This window comes from Condylura cristata, unplaced genomic scaffold (genome assembly GCF_000260355.1).
Source record: "Condylura cristata isolate star-nosed mole 26May11 unplaced genomic scaffold, ConCri1.0 scaffold00046, whole genome shotgun sequence".
NCBI classification, from domain to species: Eukaryota; Metazoa; Chordata; class Mammalia; order Eulipotyphla; family Talpidae; genus Condylura; species Condylura cristata.
Window position 1 is genome coordinate 1,901,317 of NW_004567147.1, and position 22,381 is coordinate 1,923,697.

At 36.6% G+C, this 22,381-nt stretch overlaps 1 protein-coding gene across 1 annotated transcript in view; it reads left to right on the forward strand.

Annotated features, from left to right (window-relative positions):
• Positions 1 to 3,205: 3,205 nt before the first annotated feature.
• Positions 3,206 to 22,381, forward strand: part of HIVEP1 (human immunodeficiency virus type I enhancer binding protein 1) — a 48,267-nt gene continuing 29,091 nt past the window's right edge. Inside the window, exons 1-5 of the mRNA XM_012734128.1 lie at positions 3,206 to 3,367; positions 5,486 to 5,522; positions 11,630 to 17,529; positions 20,352 to 20,485; positions 21,170 to 21,345. Of these exons, the coding sequence (XP_012589582.1) occupies positions 3,206 to 3,367; positions 5,486 to 5,522; positions 11,630 to 17,529; positions 20,352 to 20,485; positions 21,170 to 21,345 (6,409 nt within the window). The remainder of the gene's footprint in view (positions 3,368 to 5,485; positions 5,523 to 11,629; positions 17,530 to 20,351; positions 20,486 to 21,169; positions 21,346 to 22,381) is intronic.

Below are 22,381 nucleotides of genomic sequence, written 5' to 3' on the forward strand. Positions count from 1 at the left end.
GTAGGTGGCTTTAGTTTCTCAGAGCAGTGCTTTAACCCGCTGCGCCAACAGGGAGGGCCCAGATCTATATTATTTTAAATTATTGTCAAGTAAGCAACTATTAGTTGAGTTCTTAATTTGCTTATTGATTTGGCTTGGTGCTGAGCATTTCATTATTTAATTACTTGTATAAGAATAACACCTATGCTTTTTGTGCCATATATGGCCTATATGTTACAGAAACACTTTAGAGATGAAATTTTTTATTTTAACAAAATGTTGTAAGGAAGTAAGATTTGTGTGGCTTTATTCTACTACATTTTTTTTGTTGTTGTTGTTAAAGCCTATATATTATTTTTCATTTCCTGACCCAGCTACAATCAGACCCTGCTACTATGGCAAATTCAGATTTCTCACTCATATCTTATATTTCTATTTCCTTTGAGCAGTTTTTTACAAAGCATTTAATAAGTTTAATAATGTCTTACCTTTCAGTGATTACATCTTTAAATGATTCCTGGACTTCTTAGGAAGTTGGCCTTAAATTCTTTTCCATTCTTTCTTTTCAGGGCTGGGGTTCCTCTTCACAATTGGCTCCTGTGTTCTGATTGTTTTTTATGTATTCCTCAAGCGTATTAAAGCTTTAATTTTAGTTGGTAAAACATATCTTTTCTTTCATGAAATGGTCTAAGAACCACTCTCATCTTCCCTTGATGTGCTTACTGAGGCACAGTGCTACTCCTGAGGCTGCTGTTTATTGTTCCTACTGACTTCAAGTTTCTGGGCTCTTGCTCCTTACATCAGTGCCTTCATCGTTGAAGAACTTGTCCATTTATCCTGCTTTGGACTTAAATGTTATTATTAGCATGTATGTGAATTTCATATGCTTTGTTATTTTTCATGATATTTCTACTCATTTTGTTTTATTCCCATATTAATCTTTTTTGTTGTTGTTATTTCATCTTAAAATTCTGTCTATCTGGGATGCTTTTTTAAAAAAAAAAAAACTTGAAACTAGCCTTTAGTTTCCCATTAGTGACAGGTCAGTTCTGACAAATTATTTCATGTGTCATTTATTAGAAAATGCCTGTTTTCATCCTTCAGAATTAATTTTTTCTGAGTACAGAAGAGACTATCATTGAATTCTCCCAAATTTTGTTTCCTTGAATTATAAATTCTTACTGTTGCAATATTACTTGAGTCTAATTAGTGCTTTTGAAAGTAACGTGCTTTTTGCTTTTTAAAACATTGTGTGACTTTTTATTGCAATAATATTGGTTTACAGAATTATATGTTCAGAGGTATAGGTTCACATCTCTTCAGATTTATGTCATCACAACACACCCACCACCAAAGCACTGATATTCTTTCACCAGTTTCTTGGGTCCCTTTGTTTCTCATCCACAACCTCAGTCTCTGATAGGCTTACTTCTGCTGTCAGATTTTAGGGCTTGTTTTTGTTTAGTTTGGGTAGTATGATCTCTATCAATATACATTCTTTAAGTTCTTTGCCCTTGTCTCTGACTTTTGCAGTTTCACAGTGAATTAGTATTATTTCTCTTGTGGTTTTAGCACTCAAATCTGTAGATTTGTGTGTTTCATTAGTTTTCAAAAACAGACCTTGTCTCCTCAAATATTGCTCCTACAATTCCTCACCTAAAACCAGGTAGGTAGGTCTTTTTAAGAATTCCATGCATGGCATGCCTTGGCTTCATGTCCACTCCTAGCTCCTTTCAGTTGCTCCTTCTGGGTAGGAAACATGCCCTGGGCCTCAGGAGACGTAGGTGCTGACTTCATCTTCTTGCACTTCTGTCCTTTTCCTCCATTTAGTTGTCTTTATATAGTTCTTTTTCAGAATTTCATGGCTTAATTTAGAGTATTTAGACACACAAATGAAGAGTCATGTCATACTTAAAAATGTGTTTAAAATTACATAAAATTTACACATTTGGGAATTGTGTTGATATCTTTAAAATAAAGATTCTCTAGTAGTAAGGGGCAGTCCTTGATCCCTTCATTAGTCATCAGGAAACTTTAATTTTTAACTTTTTTAATTTTTATATATTTTGTGTTAAATTATTTTAAACATTTTCCTATTTTTGTTGCTGTTATAAAGAGAATATTTTCCCATTATATATATTTTTTGGCATAATGAACAGATTTATTTCTCTATGTTTTTGTCAGGAAGTTATCATAACTGAACTCTTGTTAGCGATAGTAGAGTTTCAGTTATTTCTCTTGGTTACCCTAGGAAGCCATTACATTGTTAGAAAATAATGCTTTTCCTTTCCATACCATCATTTATATCTCATTTCTGTTTTTTATTCTGTTATAACATTAGGCAAATCATCTGGGTAAGTGGTTAAAAGTACATTAGCTATTACAAGAATTCTTTCAAAGTCCCAAACCTCAGAGGAGATTTTTCTAGATTTTTATTTTGAGTGTTGTATGTCATTAGCATGATAAATGTTTTTAGCATGTTTTTTCTATGCCTCATTTTGACATCTAAGCAATTTTTAAATGTTGTTTACTTAAAAATATTTGAAGATTTCCCAGATTTTTATTTATCTCTTCTTTAATTTCTTTGTGTTCAGAGAACATGCTGTTTCTAAGTTTTTGAGCTGCAGACGGTTTTTAATTTTAAATATTCACATGTGACCCATGTCTACCCGTATTAGTTTTCTGTTGCTGTGTAACCATTGCTGTAAGTGAGCAGTTAAAAAATACTTGCAGCTCTGTATATTAAAACGGGTTTTGGGCCCTCCTTGGTGGTGTAGCGGTTAAAGCACAGCACTGAGAATCTAAGGCCGCTTCCATATGAGTTCGATTCCCGCCTGCCCCGGAGGTGACCACATGGCGTGGCAGACCTCTCCTGACCCGCCCGCTGCTCCCCTCAGCAGTGTACTTCCGTGGATCTCCTGTTCTGTTCCCTGCTCTGTCTCTGGTGAAGCCTCTCACCGCCCCTGAGCCTCTGGCCTGCACTCCAGTTCTGTATGCACAAATAAATAAATAAATCTGTAAAAAAAAAAAAAAAAAAAAAAAAAAAAAACCATGGATTTTGTTTTGTTTCGCTGTGCTATTATAGTCAAAATGTCAGCCAAGCTCTGTTTCTTACTAGAAGTTTTAGAGAAGAATCAGTTTCCTTGCTCTACTTATTGACACAATTAAATTCCTTTATCTGTCCACCTGAGTACCTTGTGTCATTGTTGGCTGTGAATTGAAGGTCATGTCCAGTTCTGATTACACCGGGGTTCCTATGTCCATATTTAAAGCCAGCAACTGCAATTCAAGTCTCTCCTCTCATCAATTGATTACATTTGATGAGGTCCAAGATACTGTTTTTCATCTTAAATCTGTGACTTTATCTCATCGAAGTTCCCAGTGCCAGGTAAGTAAACATGCTTGCAGTTTTCAGGGATTTAAGTGTACACTTTTTGCCTCTCACATCATTATATTGAGCAAAATAAAGATCTTTACACTGCATTATACTTTAAAGTGATGAAATTTGAATTCTTGAAACTTTTCAAATCCATTAAAATTTCTTATGTTTCAGAGCTCTTCAATAATGTCTTGGTGTAGGTCTGCTGGTAGTGAATTCTTTCAACTTTTAAAAGAAAAATTTGTTTCACCTTCATTTTGAAAGCCATTATTCTCCATATAGAATTCCAGGTCAGCATTTTTGGTTTGGTTTTGTTTTTCACCAGTAGTATAAAAATGCTGCTCCATAGTCTCTTTGATAATTCTGCTTTAAATTCTTATCAGATTCTCTGTGTGTATATATATATTTACTATCCACTGGGCACCTTCAAGTTTTTCCTGTTTATTTTTAGATTTTAGTAGTGTGAATCTAATGTATTAGGTAGGTTTTTTTCCTTCCATTATTTTTCTTTCTTGTTTTTTTCTTCTCTTTTCTAATTCTTTTTTTCTTATTATTCATCTGGTTAGGGTTCTCTACACTCTGGATTATGGTTTGGTGTTTATTTGGGGCAAAGTTTTGATCACTATTTCTTCAAATATTCCTATTTCATTTTCTTCATTCTCCTCCTATGATTTCACTTGTACATTAGATTGTTGGCTATTGTCATATGGGTCTTAGACTTGCTAATTTTGTTTTCCATGCAAATATATTTTAATTTTCTTCTTGTACTTGGTCTAATTTTTATTGGTCTACAAGTTCACGTAAACCGTAGTTTTGTCAAGTCTACTAATGAACCCATAAAGTCATTCTTTATCTCTGTCATTTTTTCTTGTATTTTTAATGTTTTATTTTATTGTCTGCCCAAATTCCCATCTGTGAATGTTTGTTATCAACCTTGTCCTCTACACTTCTTAGCATATTACTTAGTTGTTTTAAAATTTTCCTGTCTAGAGTGCTAACATCTATGTCATCTCTGAGTCTGTTTTTTATTGCTTTATTTCTTGATAGTTAGTTTCTTTGTCTCTTTTTATCATATACATGTGTGTCTTACATTTTTATTGAATTTTGGATATAGTTTATAACAGTGAATGCTGAAGTCAGTAATTTTTAATGAGTGGAGTAGGCACTTTTACTCTTTCAGATCATCTACCAGGGAGTTTGAAACAGTCTCTTTAAGAGTTGGACTTTGTATTTTATTATTTTGTTGTTTCTAGGTTTATCTTCAGTCTCCACACTGGCCTGTAATTCTTTTAGTGGTGGCCTGAATTTTTTTATGCTGATGTCGGGACTGGTGATCTGGAGGACTTTTTTCAGTTTTGTGCTATATGTTCAATTTTCAGGTGTTTGTACCTTTGGTGTAGACTGGATTCACTCCACTGCCTTTCCCTCTCCTTGGAGTACACTACTACCAGGTACTCCCTGGTAGTAGGGGTACCTGAAGATTGCCCCATTATCCCCACCTAGCCTCATTCTTAGGAATGAGGAAAACTTAACTGTTTTTCCTGGCCCACTCACAGCAGCAAATCTCTAATTTTATTAGTATGGACTTTTGACCCCAAGACAGTTTCCTACCTTCTGTCGATTAGAACATTTTCTCTCCTACCCTTCTCGAAGCTTCAGTTGCTTTCCCATGCTCTGTGGATGATGGTTCTACTATTTCTCTCCCAAATGGTTAATTTAAAGTGTAAGGCTTTTGCTCCACAAGAGAAGCTATCAGGCAGGGCCTGTGGCTTTGTGCTTTTTTCACAAAGGCAGCCGACTCCCTCTTGCATATGGCTACTTTCTCTACTTGCCTACTCTGTATACACAAGGAAAAGAGCCTGAAAGTGAGTGAATTCCTGTGTGTCTGAGGCCCATTGAAATCAATACACACTGGGCTTCCAAGAGTGTTAGAATTTAGGTGATATTTTCTCACTCATTGCATGACTACCACATCCTCCTCCCGCATCTTCTACCATACGTGGCCCTGTGTGAGCCAGTACATGTTTCTGTCCTTTGAGGTCAGGCTGTTTGGTTGCCCTTGACTATCTGATGGGCTCAAAGGAAGTTCTGATTTTTGTGATATTTCTGCACTTTTCTAATCTTTAGGGTAGAAGCAACCGTCTTCAAGTTTTTACATTCCAAAGTAGACTCAAGTGTTTTCATTTTTAAAAATAAGGAATTGATGTTGTATTTTATGGTATATCATTGTTATTTAAAATAGGCAACTTACTGGTAAAATTTCTAACTTCACAAAGAATTGATTGGAATTTCATTTATCCCTTATTTTCTCCTACTTAGAGAATTCTTTCATCCATCCCTAGTAAGGGCTGTATATGTAGGAATGAATAATAAAGACATGGTCTTATAGGTTTCATATCAAAATTAGAAGGTAGACAAAAGTACATAAAGAGGGTGTTTGTCATTGTGATACTGTTATGAGGGGAATTAGCAGGGTGGGTAGACAACACAAGGCCACCTGCTTTAGGTGTAGTGGGGTAATGACCATGAATGTTAAGCCCTACATTCAACATGGGTTGAATATTATCTAGTCTTGTAGAGAGTTGAGATTAGGAGGAGTTTTTCAAGAAACACCCAATACAAACTCCCACAGACAAGCAGGACATGGGCCTGCTATAATAGCCTATAGTTCACCAGTGTCGGTTGATGCACAAAAAATAAGGGGAAAGTGGTATGGAAGGAGATCAGAAAGGTGGAGCCAGATGACTGTGCCATCTTCTGGCCAAGATAATGTTTACATTCTGTGAGTAATGGGAAGAGTGTGCATTGAATATGGCTTCCAAATGCTTGCTACGTGGTATGGGTAGTTCCTACATCCATGTGGTACATCTAATTTTAACTCGAGTATAGGTATCACACTTTAATTTTTTTATCTTGCATTTCAGTCTCCTTCTCTCTGTTGATTTATACTTCCTGTTTGTAAACTACTCAACCCTTTCTAACTTTCCATTCTCTTCCTCTGATAATAACATCTGGACTTTCAAATGTTTTTTTCAAAAAATATTTGCTGGTCCGTAAACTTCATCATGCTCTTTTTTTGTGATACAGGTTTTTACGGGACCAATCCACAACTGTTCTCTGAGATAAGGATGTATTCCTCGACCCAGTCACTGCCAGCTCCAGTGCTCTCTTATTTAGTCTTATTTATCTGACTCTGTGTAGTGTTTAACACTGTTGGCCACATCTTCCTTCTGTCCTCAAACCCTGACATACTGGATTTCACTTATTATCTTTCACATTACCCCTGTGTTTCTTTTCATTTCTAGTTCATCTTAATTCTAGTGATGACTAAGTTTCTGCTGTCAGACTTCTCTACTATATATTCTTTCTAGCTTATTATTTTTGTAATTTTATAAGAGCAGTTGTCATCATCTTTACTCCCAGTTCTATGCCTGAGCCCAGACTTTTCTCTAGGGAAGGAAAAGAATATGTACATACATTTAGTATTGTAATTTTCATATTGCTGTGTAATCTTCATAATTAGTTTAAATTGATGTTTAATGTTATGTTAAGTGGCTATGCCATAATTAGCCTAACCATTTCCCCCATTGAAAATTTCTACTTCTCAATTTGTAGCTACAATTTATAATTCTGTGCATGTACACTAAATTTGAGAAGCAGTAAGATGGAAAAATAAATTAATTCCCCCTTTCCAAATAGCTAAGTCCTCACAGGTAAAGATAACTCAGCAGAATCTTTAGCAAAGTTAACTTTTTTTTTCTTCTTTTTTTATTGTTGTTAATTAACAGACTCACTGTCGCTGGTTGAGATGAATAACATTTTAACTTTTTTTTTTTTTTAAAGATTTACTTATTCATACAGAACTGGGGTACAGCCAGAGATGCGGAGGGTGAGAGGATTCACCAGAGACAGACTGGGGAGCAGAACAGGCAGATCAATGAAGTACACTGCTGAGGGGAGCAGCGGGCAGATCAGGAGAGGTCTGCCGTGCCATGTGGATCTCTCCAGGGCAGGCGGGGGATCGAATTCATGCAGAATCTAACTCATGCAGAATTGGCTTAAGCTTCTTAGTGCTGTGCTTTAACCTGCTGTGCCACCATGGAGGGCCCACATTTTAACTCTTTCATGAAAGGATCCTCAGTGGTCTCCCTGTGTGATCTGTTAGATCTCTAATCCAGCATATTGCTAATTGTTAGAAAATAGGTAGTCCCAATATACCAAAAACCAAAGAAAAATTTTAAGTGTTTTACACTGACATGTTTCTGAATAAATCTGAAAAAGAAACCTACCTTCAAGCTAGGCAGGATTTTAAACATACAACTCAGTTGTAGTTTCTTTTGCCATGCCTTTTTACCTACTTTGAGACTATTCTTCCTCATACTTAACTGAAACCTCAGGTCCTCCCCTAAACCAGGAAACTGCTTTGTTTCCAGTCTGTTGTTCTCTTGATGTTATTCTGAAAACCAGCTAGTGGTATTCTCAGCAATGTATGCCCTTCTTCAAAATATATATTTACCTTAATGGTTACTAGGTTGGTGGGAATTATCCTTAGGTTGTCTTATACCACTTGTCTTTTTATCTATCTCTCTGTCCCTTTAATTTATTTTCAGTTTAATTTGCTATAACAACAATTTGCCTTTAAAGTTATTGAAAAAGAAGTGCTAATGGAACACAGCTGTTCGCCTGTCATTCTCCTCTGCATCTTTATCTTTGCTTTGACGTATTCTGGTTGATATATCCTCTTAACTATTGCGTCTTGTAACTATATACCAGAGGTTGTGGATGTACTCACAGTGTTTATGATTGTGTTTCTTACTATAGATAAAAGGCTAGAGAATATAACTCTGGACACTCTCTAGTAGGTTTTAAACTATTCAAGATTATGTTTAGTGAAACTAAGGCAGGTATCATTGTCTGAAAACCCAGTTTGCAAATTCAAACTTTTTTTGTAAAAACTCCCCACACCCCAAGTACAAACACATTCTCTTCATTCCTAATAGCAGCAGCAGGAAGAATTTAGATACTAACCCATTAGCCAGCCAGGGCCATCCTAATGATCCAGTTCCTCCTAATGAGAATGAACTTTATCTCATGAATGAGGAGAGTGACCCAACAAAATCTTACATGAATAAAATACTACAATGAAAATACTCTTCACTGAATGCTATACCACACCCTGCTATCCCCCATGATTTCAAGCAGTAGAAAGTAGAACATAAAAAAAGAGGCTATAAACAGACTTAGAGAAAAATGATGCCTCAAAAACAGAAGGGTTTTTTAAGCATTTAATTTAATAAGGTCATAAGTTTATTAATGGAAGAACTAAAACATACTATGAGACAATAAGATGAGTAAAATGGGAAATAATGGAGCTAAGGGAACAAAATCAGAACACATTATCAGTCTAAAACACTAAGGAGCTTAATGCTCTTAAAAATGGATTGTTAACATACCAGAAAATCTTTAGGTAATTCTAGAGAAAAGCTCATACAAAAGCAGAATGATGAAAATAATTAAAAATTGCATTAAGGTTGGTCCAGAATAATAATTGACATCAGAGTTTTGAACAGAAAATATATTTGAAGATACAGTAAAAGAAAAAAATTTCCAAAAATTTCCTTCCAGAGATAATCATTGTTTTCTAGAAAAAAAATTGTAAGTTATACATTGACTGACTATGGATTTACTCTTAATTATATTAATAGACTTAAAAAATAATTTTGCAGACACACAGGCAAAAAAAAAAAAAAAGGAAATTACCTCTAGGAGAGGAAACTAAGGCTGGTACCAGATTTTTTTATATGAATGTTAGTACTAGAAGACACAGGAGTGCACAATATTTTGAAGGGAGGGATTGACGTACTAACACCAAGGAAATGTTAAAATTCAAAGAGAACTAAGAGTAAACAACTGTGAGCAGAATTTTAATTTATAGTCTTTACAAAATAGAAATGACTGAGTCTTCAGCTAGTACTAAAACATGCATTTCTGAAAAATCTGTTTAAAATCTTTCTTCAAATCCTTAACTCCAGAAGAATTTTTAGGAAATAGTGTTTCTGTAAAGAAATGTGAATCTGAAATCTAGTAGTTTCATTGTTTTTATTCTAACTCATCTTCTTTTAAGCATAAATTACATTTCACATTTTTTTGTTTGTTTTAAGCATATGCATGATATGTGTGTGTGTGTGTGTATACACACACATATGTATAGTTTGCTATTTGTTTTATTTATGGGTTGAATTTTTGCATTTTTCTTTGGAGAGTAAGACATTATTATTTTTGTTTTGCAACATCTTTCTGTAAAAATAAAAGCTTATTTCTTAAATGTGTTTTAACAACACAAAATAAATATTAATTACCTCAGCCCTGATTTTGGGTGCATAGGTGGCCATGGTCGTTGTAAAAATTACATTTTGTGTTCCTGGACTGACAGTCACTGGAACTGGAAACCTCTTTTCCTCCATGTGCTTTCTCTGCTCTTTCTTTATATTTATTTGAGCAGCCTAATGCCTTTCACTTATATTACCACCCACTTCCAAGCTTTTTGGAAATAAGTGGGAAAACTACTCAACCTAGATGGTTATCATTTTTCAATTTGACCTCTTGCCTGGTGGAGTTCTTGAGAGCCATAAAGTGCTTGAGAGCCATCATTGACAATGTTACTTTATAAATGAGAGGACTAAAAAAAAAGAAAGAAAGAAATGCTTGTTTACCATCAGTTTGTAAATGTGTCAACAGTCACTTATACTTGTTCTCCTGATTTTCTTTAGCTTAAAAACTTTATCTAGGAGGCCCTGCCCTTCTTATTTTTTTTCCTTTACTAGGAGAGTTGGGTAAATGTCTCTTTAGCATTATTAGCATGCATTTCCTTTTATAAATTAATATATAAGAGCACACAAATTGACATCACAGATGACCACAATATTTTTATTTCATGTAAATTTTTATCTTCAGTAAGTGCAAAGTAGTTATTGAGGTGTAGACATTTTATCTAATGTAAATTTTGCTTATATCCTTTGCAACAGTTATTTGAAAATTTTGAGGAATTAGTATGTTTGGCTTTTGTGCAAATAAGATACATAAGCTTGAATAATATTTCCTTGCCTAAATACTTAATATGTAGAAACAAGCTTAATATTGGCAAGTAATTATTGATAAAAACATAGTTGACAGTGCATGTAGTTAATTCCATTTGAATGCTATTACTTTCAATACAGTCAGTAGTGAAGGTAGTTTTATTTCTTCTTTTCTGCAATAAACTGCCTACCTATTGATTTATCACTAATGTTAAAGAGATACAGCCATTTGTTAATTCTCTTTATTAAAAGTGATTTTTAAACAAAGGACCATTACAACATGACTTTTGGATTTCATTGAAGAACCATAAACATTGGATTGTGTTATTTTTTTCCTCTTTTTTATATTATTGCTATAATAGTGATACTTTCTAATGATCCTCTGATTTGTTTGCTCTTAAGATTATTTTATAGTAGCTATTTTCCTCGTGAGGTATTACACATTCTAGAGCACTGCTATTGTTAGAAACTTTCAGACAATTTTCACTATAAGATCCTAACTCAAATGCCTAGCTAAAAAGTTAAAACTTTTTATGGCCTAGGTTTTTCAAGACTATTGCATAGACAGAGCCCTCAGCTTTGGAATGATACACGAAGGTTAATTTAGTTTTCAAAGATCTGTTTCAAGGACAAATCTGTTCCATCCTGAGACAGGGCATCAAGAGAAGAATACTTCTTCTAGAAGTACACACTTAGGTCTTTGCTTGACTATTTCAAAAGATTTGATTGTCGCATTTCTAATATTGTCAAAATGTTAGAATGCTGTTTTATTGAATGTAGGCTCCCCTTAAACACCTTATTCAATTGTTATAATGCCTTCCATGATTGTAATTTTTTCTATCTTTATTTATCTATCAGTCATCCATCCACCTCCCTAATCTAATCTGTGCATAACTGGGCTGTAGGCCAGAGGTGTGGGAGGTGAGAGGATTCACCAGAGACAGAGTAGGGAGCAGAACAGGCAGATCTACTGAAATATACTGTGAGGGGAGCAGTGGGCAAGACAGGGGAGGTCTGCTGGGCCATGTGGATTAGCTCCCTGGTCACAGATTGAACTCATACCACACTAGCTGACAATAACTTGAGAGCGCTGAGACTTGTACCCCTGTGTGGCCAGGGAGGCCCCATGATGATTATATAGTTGGTCTGTGTGCCAATTTGCCAACTGATTTTCTTGTTTTTGTTTTTTGAGCAGAAATCTTAGAGGCTGGTATTAAAGGAACTTCAGAATCACTTAAAGGTGTGAAACGGAAAAAGATTGTAGCTGAAAATCATCTGAAAAAAATACCAAAATCTCCACTGAGAAATCCTCTTCAGGCAAAACACAAACAAAATACAGAAGAATCATCTTTTACTGTTCTTCAGAGTGCTTCAGAGCCTCACAAGAAGCAGAATCACAGTCCTGTAAAAAATGGGAAGCAATTTACCAGACAAAATGGAGAAACACCAAGGATAATTACTGAGGCTGCTAAGATCGAAGACTCAGTCTCCCCCAAGAAGCCCTTGATTTTTCAGCACCCATCTGAACTGCGGAGGTGGAGATCTGAAGGCTCTGACCCTGACAAGTTAAATCACCTAGATGGAAGATGTGAGCCTAGTTCTTTATCCAGTAAAACCAGGACTGACCACAGTGAATGTATCTCCTCTAATGGTAGTACTGGTTCCTCCGCATTTGATGTCTTACTGAAAGCGATGGAGCCAGAACTGAGCACCTTATCACAAAAGAGCTCATCTTGTGCAGTTAAGATAGAAAAACTGAGACCAAATAAAACTGCACGATCCCCTTCTCAATTAAAAATCAGCTCGATGGATACTCCCAATCAGACTTCACAAGAATTTGTTGCTGAATCACAGTCTTCTTGTACCTCATACACAGTACATGCTTCTGCTGCTCAGACGAATGAGCCAGTAGCAGTGCAGGCTATTTCTCATTCATATAATCAACAGGAACACTTTGTTTCTAACTCTCACCAACTTAATCAACAGCTTCCAGTATGTTCAGGTTTCACAGGATCACTGAAAAATCTGCAAAATCAAGAAAATGCCAAGCTTGAACAAGTTTATAATGTAGTAGTTACATCATCTATAGGTCTGACTTCACCTTCCAGTAGAACTCAGGTTACTCCTCAAAATCAGCAAGTGGATTCTGCTTCACCTATGTCAATAAGTCCAACTCATTCTACACAGTCAGCCCCCATGACAGTTTATAATTCAGCTCCTATAGCCTCTGTTGTTAATCACAGTGTAGAACAAATGTGCAATCTTCTTCTGAAAGATCAGAAGCCAAAAAAACAAGGAAAGTATATTTGTGAGTATTGCAATAGAGCTTGTGCAAAGCCTAGTGTGCTTTTAAAGCATATTCGTTCCCACACTGGAGAGCGACCTTATCCTTGTGTGACCTGTGGATTTTCATTTAAGACTAAAAGTAATCTATACAAGCACAAAAAATCCCATGCACATACTATCAAATTGGGTCTTGTCTTGCAACCTGATGCTGGTGGTTTGTTCTTGTCACATGAGTCCCCAAAAGCACTTAGCATCCACTCGGATGTAGAAGACAGTGGGGAAAGTGATGAGGAGGGCACTGTTGATGAAAGACAGAATGGTTCAGGCTCCATGGAACTGCAGCCTGTGCAAATAATGAAAATAATAGCAAATTCTGAAGCTTTATCAAAATCAGGTCCCATTCCAAGCAATCCAGACCATACTGTAGGTACCTTTTCACTTCCAGACAAATCTTCAGAATCACAAACTATGACAGAGTTACCAAAAGTTGTGGTACACCCTGTCAACATTTCCCCTTTAAGAGTTGAGAGCCCAAAGGTTGCGGATTCTAAGCCTGACCTTCCTAGTACACAGAAACAGAAGGACCTTCAGGTAACTAATATATTGTCACATCCACCCTGGGTATCCTCCCTAGAGACTAATACGAAGTCTTGTCCAAAAGGGGACATGAATCATCCAGAAGGAAAGCAAGAATCTCATATAGGTACTGTGCATGCCCAGTTGCAAAGGCAGCAGGCTACAGATTACTCCCAAGAGCAACAAGGAAAACTTCTGAGTCCTCGAAGTTTAGGAAGTACAGATTCTGGTTATTTTTCACGTTCTGAAAGTGCCGATCAAACAGTGAGTCCACCAATTTCCTTTGCAAGAACTTTACCCACCACAGAACAGGACTCAAATAAGAATATCACACCCTCTGCACTTCGTATCAACACACCAGCACCTTCTACTTTACCAGCAGGTGAAAAAGCATTGCAGCCCGGTCAGATGCGCCCACCTTTGGCAACAAAAACACTTGAAGAAAGAATTTCAAAACTGATTTCTGATAATGAAGCTTTGGTAGATGATAAGCAACTGGACAGTGTAAAGCCAAGAAGAACCTCTCTCTCACGTCGAGGTAGTATTGATTCCCCCAAATCATACATATTTAAGGATTCTTTTCAGTTTGATTTAAAACCAATGGGACGGAGAACAAGTTCAAGCTCTGATATACCAAAGTCACCTTTCACCCCTACTGAAAAATCAAAGCAAGTGTTTCTTCTGTCTGTACCATCCCTTGACTGTTTACCTATTACAAGAAGTAATTCTATGCCTACCACAGGTTATTCTGCAGTACCTGCAAACATAATACCTCCATCTCATCCACTGAGAGGAAGTCAGTCATTTGATGACAAAATTGGAGCTTTCTATGATGATGTCTTTATATCAGGGCCTAACACTTCTGTGCCCCAAAGTGGACATCCCCGCCCCCTTGTCAGACAAGCAGCTGTAGAAGACTCTTCAGCAAATGAAAATCATGTTCTTGGTCCTGGGCAGTCTTTGGATGAGAGCTATCAGGGATGTAGCGCCACTAGTGAAACTTTATCAGCAAGGAGCAAGTCATTGACACCAGGCTCACATTTAGAAAAGAAGAAGTCTCATCAAGGGCGTGGGACAATGTTTGAGTGTGAAACCTGTAGAAACAGGTATAGAAAATTGGAAAATTTTGAAAACCATAAGAAATTTTACTGTTCAGAGTTACATGGACCAAAAACAAAGGTAGCTATGAGAGAACCTGAACATAGCCCTGTGCCTAGCAGTACACAACCTCAGATTCTGCATTACCGAGTTGCTGGCTCCACTGGGGCCTGGGAGCAGACATCCCAGATAAGAAAAAGAAGGAAAATGAAAAGTGTTGGAGATGATGATGAACTTCAGCAAAATGAAAGTGGAGCTTCTCCAAAAAGCTATGAAGGCCCTCAATTTCAGAATACTCTGAGTTCGGCTTCCAGTTTCTCTAAACATAATGTCCCCATAACACGAGACCAACAGCACAGAAATATCCAGTTGCAAAACTCCCAGGTTCAGCATGTTGCCAGAGTCCCTGACCAGACTGTAGATCCAAAACTGTCCACCATCATGGAACAACAGATAAACTCAGCTGCCCCAGACAAGATAGAGTTGAAGAGACATGGGATTTCAGTCATTCAGCACACCAACTCACTGAGCAGACCCAGTTCATTTGATAAGCTTGAGTCTCTTGAAAGGGGTTCCCCAGTTTCTTTCCAAGAGCTGAATAGAACAGTCAAGCCTGGGTCTCTGAAAGTGATAGGAATTTCCCAGGAGGGAGGTCTCCCTCCTCAAAACACCCCTCATCCTCACCAAACTGCACTAGCAAATGCTCAGGAAGGTTCTAGAAAGACTTCAAGTGAACGACACATGTTAGGACAGCCTTCTAGGCTTGTTCGGCAGCACAACATCCAAGTCCCAGAAATTCTCGTCACAGAAGAACCAGATCGGGACCTTGAAAGCCAAGGTCATGATCAAGAAAAGTCAGAGAAATTCAGCTGGCCCCAGCGCAGTGAGACCTTGTCAAAACTGCCAACAGAGAAACTGCCACCCAAAAAGAAAAGGCTCCGTCTTGCTGAGATAGAAAATTCTTCGACTGAATCAAGTTTTGATTCTACTCTTTCCAGGAGTCTAAGCAGGGAGAGTAGTTTGTCACGTACTTCGAGTTTCTCAGCTTCATTAGACATAGAAGACATTTCTAAATCTGAGGCTTCCCCCAAAATTGATTTTCTAAATAAAGCAGAGTTTATCATGATGCCAGCAGGTTCTAATACTCTTAATGTTCCCGGAACTCACCGAGAAATGAGGCGTGCCGCATCAGAACAGATTAATTACATGCAAACATCAATGGATGTCACTGATTTCAGAAGTAAGTCATTCGACTGTGGAAGCATAACCCCACCCCACACGAGGCCCCTTGTTGAGCCACAGCCTCCAGCTGCCCCTTCTGCCGTGAGTGTCACCACGCATGTACCTCTCTTGGAAAGGAGGAGAGGGCCATTGATTCGGCAGATATCTTTAAATATCGCTCCAGATACTCATCTGTCGCCTGTGAACCCCTCATCTTTCCAAACTGTTACTCTCCCAGTAGTGAATGGGGCACCATTTCAGGGACCTCAGCCCACTAGTACATCTTTAACTGAACTTCCTGAAAATGCTTTACACTCCCAGATTCAAGTGAAAGATCTGCAGGCAGAAACTTCAAACCACAGCTCTGCTAACATCTTTCCTGTCCAACAGTGTTTTCATTTGTTAAATGAGATCCACATACCTGTTAGCCACCAAAATGCACAGATGTCTCGGCAAGTGTGTACACAGCGTGTCAAACCAGAGGAAAGTCCCAGTTTACATGTGTCTTCTAACAATGAGGACTGTTTTGCTCCCAAGTACCAACTTCAGTGTCAGGTTTTCACTTCAAGCCAGTCTTGCTCTTCTAAGCCTGCACATGCTTTGCCAAAAGATGTTCTTTCAGATCCAGTTCAGGCTGATCATCTTGGGACTCCATTGGCACTACCAACCAAATTAGTGGATGCCATGTCGAATACACATCCTTTGCCACCTCTGACGCTCGGGCCACTCAGTGGTCAGACGTCGTCATTTATACCGCCTGTGCGTCGGCAAGGTAATGTCCCAGCTTACTGTTTTGCCACAGACACATCTCTACCACAAATTCTAGTGACTCAAGATCTGTCCAGCCAGCCACTTTGCCAGGCTTCTTGTAGTGTAGTGCCAGTTGGTGAAGAACAAAATTCTGTGCCAAAATCACAAAAAGATTACCAGAATGCTTTGCCAAATCCAGAGGAAGTGCTTGTTTGTGAAAATGTTTTCTCAGATACAGGCTCAAATTCTCTATCAAAACCCTTTCCCGTAACTCAAAAAATGTCTATTGGTAGACTTTCCCCCCAACAAGAATCTTCAGCTTCAAGTAAAAGGATGCTTTCCCCAGCAAATAGTTTAGATATCGCCATGGAAAAGCATCAGAAACGGGCCAAGGATGAAAATGGAGCTGTTTGTACAGCAGATATTAGATCCTTGGAACCACTGAATTCAAAAACTAATGAAGTTAGTAAACAGAAGAAACCTGTTTTAGTGAGACAAGTTTGTACTACAGAGCCCCTTGAAGGTGTAATATTGGAACAGGATAATTTTTCTCAACCAGAAATGAGTAGTGAGGCTGGTAATTTGACAGAAGTTTTAGCAGCTGATAATTTGGCACCAGGACACTCTAAGATTGTAGTTATAGAAACTATAAAAGAATTGCAAGAATTGGAAAATATAAAGTCATCTGTGTCACTTAAAGTGGAAAACCCATCTGTCCCTTCAGAAAACACTCACCTTTCCCCTTTGGAAGGTACAGACGATCACCAAGAAAGGAAGTCTCCAGCAGGTAAAAATCAAGGCAACAAAGTGAATATCCTCAAACGGGGTCAGCCAGCAGCCACCACTCTGCCAGTGCTTGATGTGGGGGATGCCCAGCAGCTGTCTTTCCCCAGCCTGAAGACTACTACCAGCTTTACATGGTGTTACCTGTTAAGACAGAAGTCCTTGCATTTGCCTCAGGGTGACCGGAAAACTTCAGCCTACACTGATTGGATAGTAAGCAACAGTAATCCAAATCCACTTGGCTTGCCTACAAAAGTTGCTCTTTCTCTTCTTAATTCGAAACAGAAGACTGGAAAATCACTATATTGTGAAGCAATAAGTACCCATTCCAAATCAGATTTACTGGTCTATTCAAGCAAGTGGAAAAGCAACTTAAACAAGGTACTTGAAATATCATTTCTCTTCAAAAATAGTTTGTGTAAATTAGTTTTCATGTCTTGATGCATTAAAATACTTTAATTGGAAGGTGTGTTTTAATTTTGAATGACAAGTGTATAGCTCATGTGTATAGTTATTGTAAAAAAAGGATAATAGGTTTTCCCTGGGAGTTTTACTGATCAGGCTTACCTGGAATTCTTTTTAGACCTTCTAAGACACTTTTTGAAAATAACTTGTCCCAGCACCTATTTTTTTCCTCAGTGGAATGTTGATGTCTTTACTTGGTAGTAAAGACTTTTTGTTTTACTTTCATCTTTCTCCTATGTTAAGGGTTAATTGTTACTGTTAAATGAGAGCAGATTGTGTTTATATTTTGTCCCTACAAATGCAGGAAAACAGATATGTGAATAACGGAGCTTTGATCTATTTCATTTTAAAATGTGAGCAGTTTTTCCTCACCATGTTTATGCCACTTTTGCTCCTGTGTAGTTCTGAAAAGCATCTTAGTATTAGAGTTCACAAAATGACTCATTACACCTCCTAATTAAGTTGATTAATCAAGCTTTACATAGAACATTGTATGATAGCTTTGGGTAGCTTGTGGCATCAGTCTCATTAGAGTTGTTGGCTTAATTCATGGCTAAGGATAAATAAATGGGTAAGGGTATCATGGTGGCCATTCAAAATTATTGATTAGGTCCTACTGACATGTTCAAAAGCATACAGGCAGGCTCATCAACAAATACATATATATGTCATAATATTGATGTTACAATAGATGTGTGTACAACTTCTAAAAAAAGGAAGTCTATTACTATCAATATATTGATGAATTATGGATATAAGGAAAACATTTAAAACTGATAACTGAATCTTTAAAACAAAACAGTTGAGGCAAACAAGAATGAGAAATTTTAATAGTCTGCCAAATGGCATAGAAGTGAGAAAGAACTTGCTTTATTTAAAGAACTCTGAGGAGTCCATCATTATTAGAAGGTGTTAAGCTTGAGACACTGCCTGACATGGAAGTTGGAAATGTTGGTAAAAAGCAGACTATGCATTGCAGTCAAGAACCATTAACATACTTCTCAGTGAAGGAGACTACATCCAGACTTTGTGGAATTTAATTTTTTTAAGTGTTCAGATTTAACTATAGATGTGTTTAGTCATAATATTGGAAGATGAGACCTGATCATAAAGATTTGGGTGGAGTTTCATGTGTAGTGGTGAAGTGGTTCTCCGTTCTCCAGGAGTACCAGATGCTTTGGTAGCAGTACCTCTGAAAATGAATGTCCCTAGGTTTTAATCTAGGAGAGAGCTGCAAATAAACTAAAAGTTCATTTTAATTAGTGAGATTGTTCAGGGAGTGTGGAAAGAAGAGATTTAAGCCTCTAAGAGACCCTGGGGATCACTATTATTTAAAGGGTGAGACAGATATAAAAAAATGTCCACAAGGGAAACTCAGCAATATACAATGATATGGAGTGTTTGAACATATAAGACTAAGGAAATGATAGTGATTGTAGTGTTTAGCTCATTAGTAATTTTGGTAAATCGAACCCAGATTAGATAGGGACAAAGCAAGCAGAAGATAAGTGGGGATTTGGTATTGAAGGTAATAAGTAGAGTTGCTGTTGTGAATGCGGAAAGAAAAGTATATGTTCATGTTTTCCAAACTCAAAGGAAGCTGACGTCTTTCCCAGGCAAAGGGGTCACAACATTTCTGTTTATCAGGGTCTCTGTGCATTATCTTCATAGGCCTTTTTGAGAAACTTGAGCCAACACCTTTCCTTATGTTCCTGGTTTTGTAAGGATAGAGATCTCACAGTACACTTTGTGAAGCCATATAGGCCCTCCATCCTCAAGGTACATGCCCTACCATTACCACCAAAGCTGTATTCCTTAGTGATGTGCTTGTAAAGGATGTTTGTAACCAAGAGGCGTTGATGAGAAATGTGTACTTTGTGTTGGATCACCTAAAGAACAGAAGTTTGAGCCTTTGCTCTTCACAGTTTACCTGGATAAATGTATTAACCCTGAGAGCGTTTTTCTCATAGGACTACGCTTCCCTCTGCAATCTGACTGAAAGGGTATGCGTGGCGGAACGGCCACGGAGTGAGGAATCTTCATGTGAAATCTTGTATAAAATTAGATGATAGTATAATACATCTATAGGAAAAACACTTATTTTAATGTCCATTACCTTTTTTTAGAGATTTGTTTTTAGGCCAAAACTTGACTTTTGACCTGACATAGATCTCACAATTATCAGAAACTTGTGAAAAATGGAGAGCCATTTTATGATTTAAGCTAAGGGGAGGAAGGGAAAGTAAAATATTGGCAAATGAGACGTCTACTTTTAGATTTACAATACATTTTAGTCAAAGGGGTTTTACTCCTGTTTCTTAGCTTACAAAGCATTAGTATATCAAGAGGAATAAATAGTTCTTTTACAAAGGGATATTCTTAAATTATAGTATGAATGGTTAGGTTAGATGTAGGAAAGAATAGTCTGTTGAAAAAGTTCCTGTTAAACTCATGGAATACCAAGGTGAGAAGTTGTAAAGCATTTATTTGGGGGTGTCAGTGCACTGGAGTGGAATTTTTAAATAGCTTTAGACGTATCATTTTACTATGGTTTGGGTAGCTATATTAAAGATATAAGGGAGAAGACAAAGCAAATAAACCTGTTTCTACATTGAAATGCATTTCTTTAACTATATAGCCTGAACTCTTCCATGTTTAATTTCCAAGTGAAACATTAGTATGTCTATGTTTTCAGTTTTATTAAATTAGTTTCTCTCTTTTTTTTTTTTTCGTTTCAGAGAGCATTAGGTAATCAAAAGTCCACAGTAGTTGAATTCAACAATAAAGATTCCTCTGAAATTAACAATGAGCAAGATAAAGAAAATTCCTTAATCAAAAGTGAACCAAGAAGAATTAAAATATTTGATGGAGGGCAAGTACAAATTTTACTTCTTAAATGTACATTTAAACTGACTTTTTAAATGTACATTTGATTTCATGTGAATGAAGACAGTGCCAATTTTCTATAATGTTGAAAGTTCCTCAGTTTATGAACAGACTCTTCATGACAAAATATATGTAGTGTTAAGTAATGTTTAATTGAAAAAATAATTATTTAGAATGTTATTGAACTGAGGAGGCTGCTCAGAACTGAGTTTCCATAGTAAACCCAAGATTTCATGTTGATTTACAACAAAGGAATAACTAGGAAAATCTGCTCTTGAAGAAATGAATTAATGCCTGTATTTGATTAAGAGAGAAAAACAAATTGTGAAAGTCCATTGTACTTAGGGTGAAACTCAAATATTTTAGCACTTAAAATGTGATTGAATTTGTTTTGGGGGAGATTAAAAATAAAGAAGACTTTTAGACCAATTGCTTAAAAAGAGGAAATATTTTTTAAATTGAACTGGTATTGAATAAACTTGATTAGAATTAACTGTTAATAATTATTGGATGTAAAAGCTGGACTGCTGTTATATTTGCATGTATTAAATTTGTATTGAGTATAAAAATTGTGCATTGTTTTAATTTTTTAGGTTGAATTTTAATCATTAATATTTTCTAAAAGCATAGTATCCATAGTATCTATTCCTTTTCTTTTCCTTTAAATTAGATATAAATCAAATGAAGAATATGTGTATGTCCGAGGCAGGGGAAGAGGAAAATACATTTGTGAAGAATGTGGAATACGTTGTAAGAAACCTAGTATGTTAAAGAAACACATACGAACCCATACAGATGTCCGCCCCTATCACTGCACATATTGTAACTTCTCCTTTAAGACTAAAGGTATGAGTGGGTTGCTTCAAAGTCCTTTTTATATGCCTTGACTTAGTAGAGACAAGAGACCCTGCTTTGCATTATTCTTTGACCAAGGATGCAGTAACTTAAATACACTGATAAAAATTATATCTTGTCAACATTGTAGTCTTACTTTGTTATATGTTCTTAGACCTCCTAGAAAAAAAAATTAATTACACATTTTTAGAATACATATGATAAACAGAACATTTTAAAAAGCACAACTACCTTTTTCAGTCTATAAAATTACAGTTAACATGATGACTAGTACATATTCAAAAATATTTACTGAGTAGCTAACAAAGAACAAAAATTTTCATGATCACAAGTAAATTCATTTTGGTGGTAAATGATCAAAGAGAAATTTAAAATAATAGCCTCTTGTAAACTTAACAGTGATTACTTTTTTATCATCTAATTTTAGGTATATATAATCATTTACTTTACTTTTCCCTGATGCTTTTTTAACCCACATTGTTGAATTAAGCTTCAAATTGTCTAACCATTGCAAAGAAAACTGAGAACTACTTACTAAAATTATATTTAGGGACCCTTCCTGGTGTTGCAACAGGTTAAAAGCACAGCACTATGAAGCTACCACAGCCACTGCAGCATGACTTCCATTCCCAGCCAGGGAGGTGACCCAGGGAGGCATGGCAGACCTCTCCCGACTTGCCCCCTGCTCCCCTAAGCATTGTATTTCAGTCAGTCTGCCTGTTCTGCTCTCTGGTGAATCCTCTCATTTCCTTTCCCCCGCCCCAACACAGCATCTCTGGCCTCTACCCCAGTTCTTGTATGCATGAATAAATATATCTTTTAAAAAAATTATATTTAGTATTCCTCTGTACTCTTTATAGGTTTTTATATAAATTGTAAGCCTTTGTTATATATAGGTGATTTTGCCCTTTACAAATTTCCTGTTGACATGCAATAGATAAACTGCTATAAAATGTTTGCTTTTTCCTTTATACACCTTCATGAATCAGTGTTTAAAATTTGTTCCTGGTGATTTTAATTTCTCATA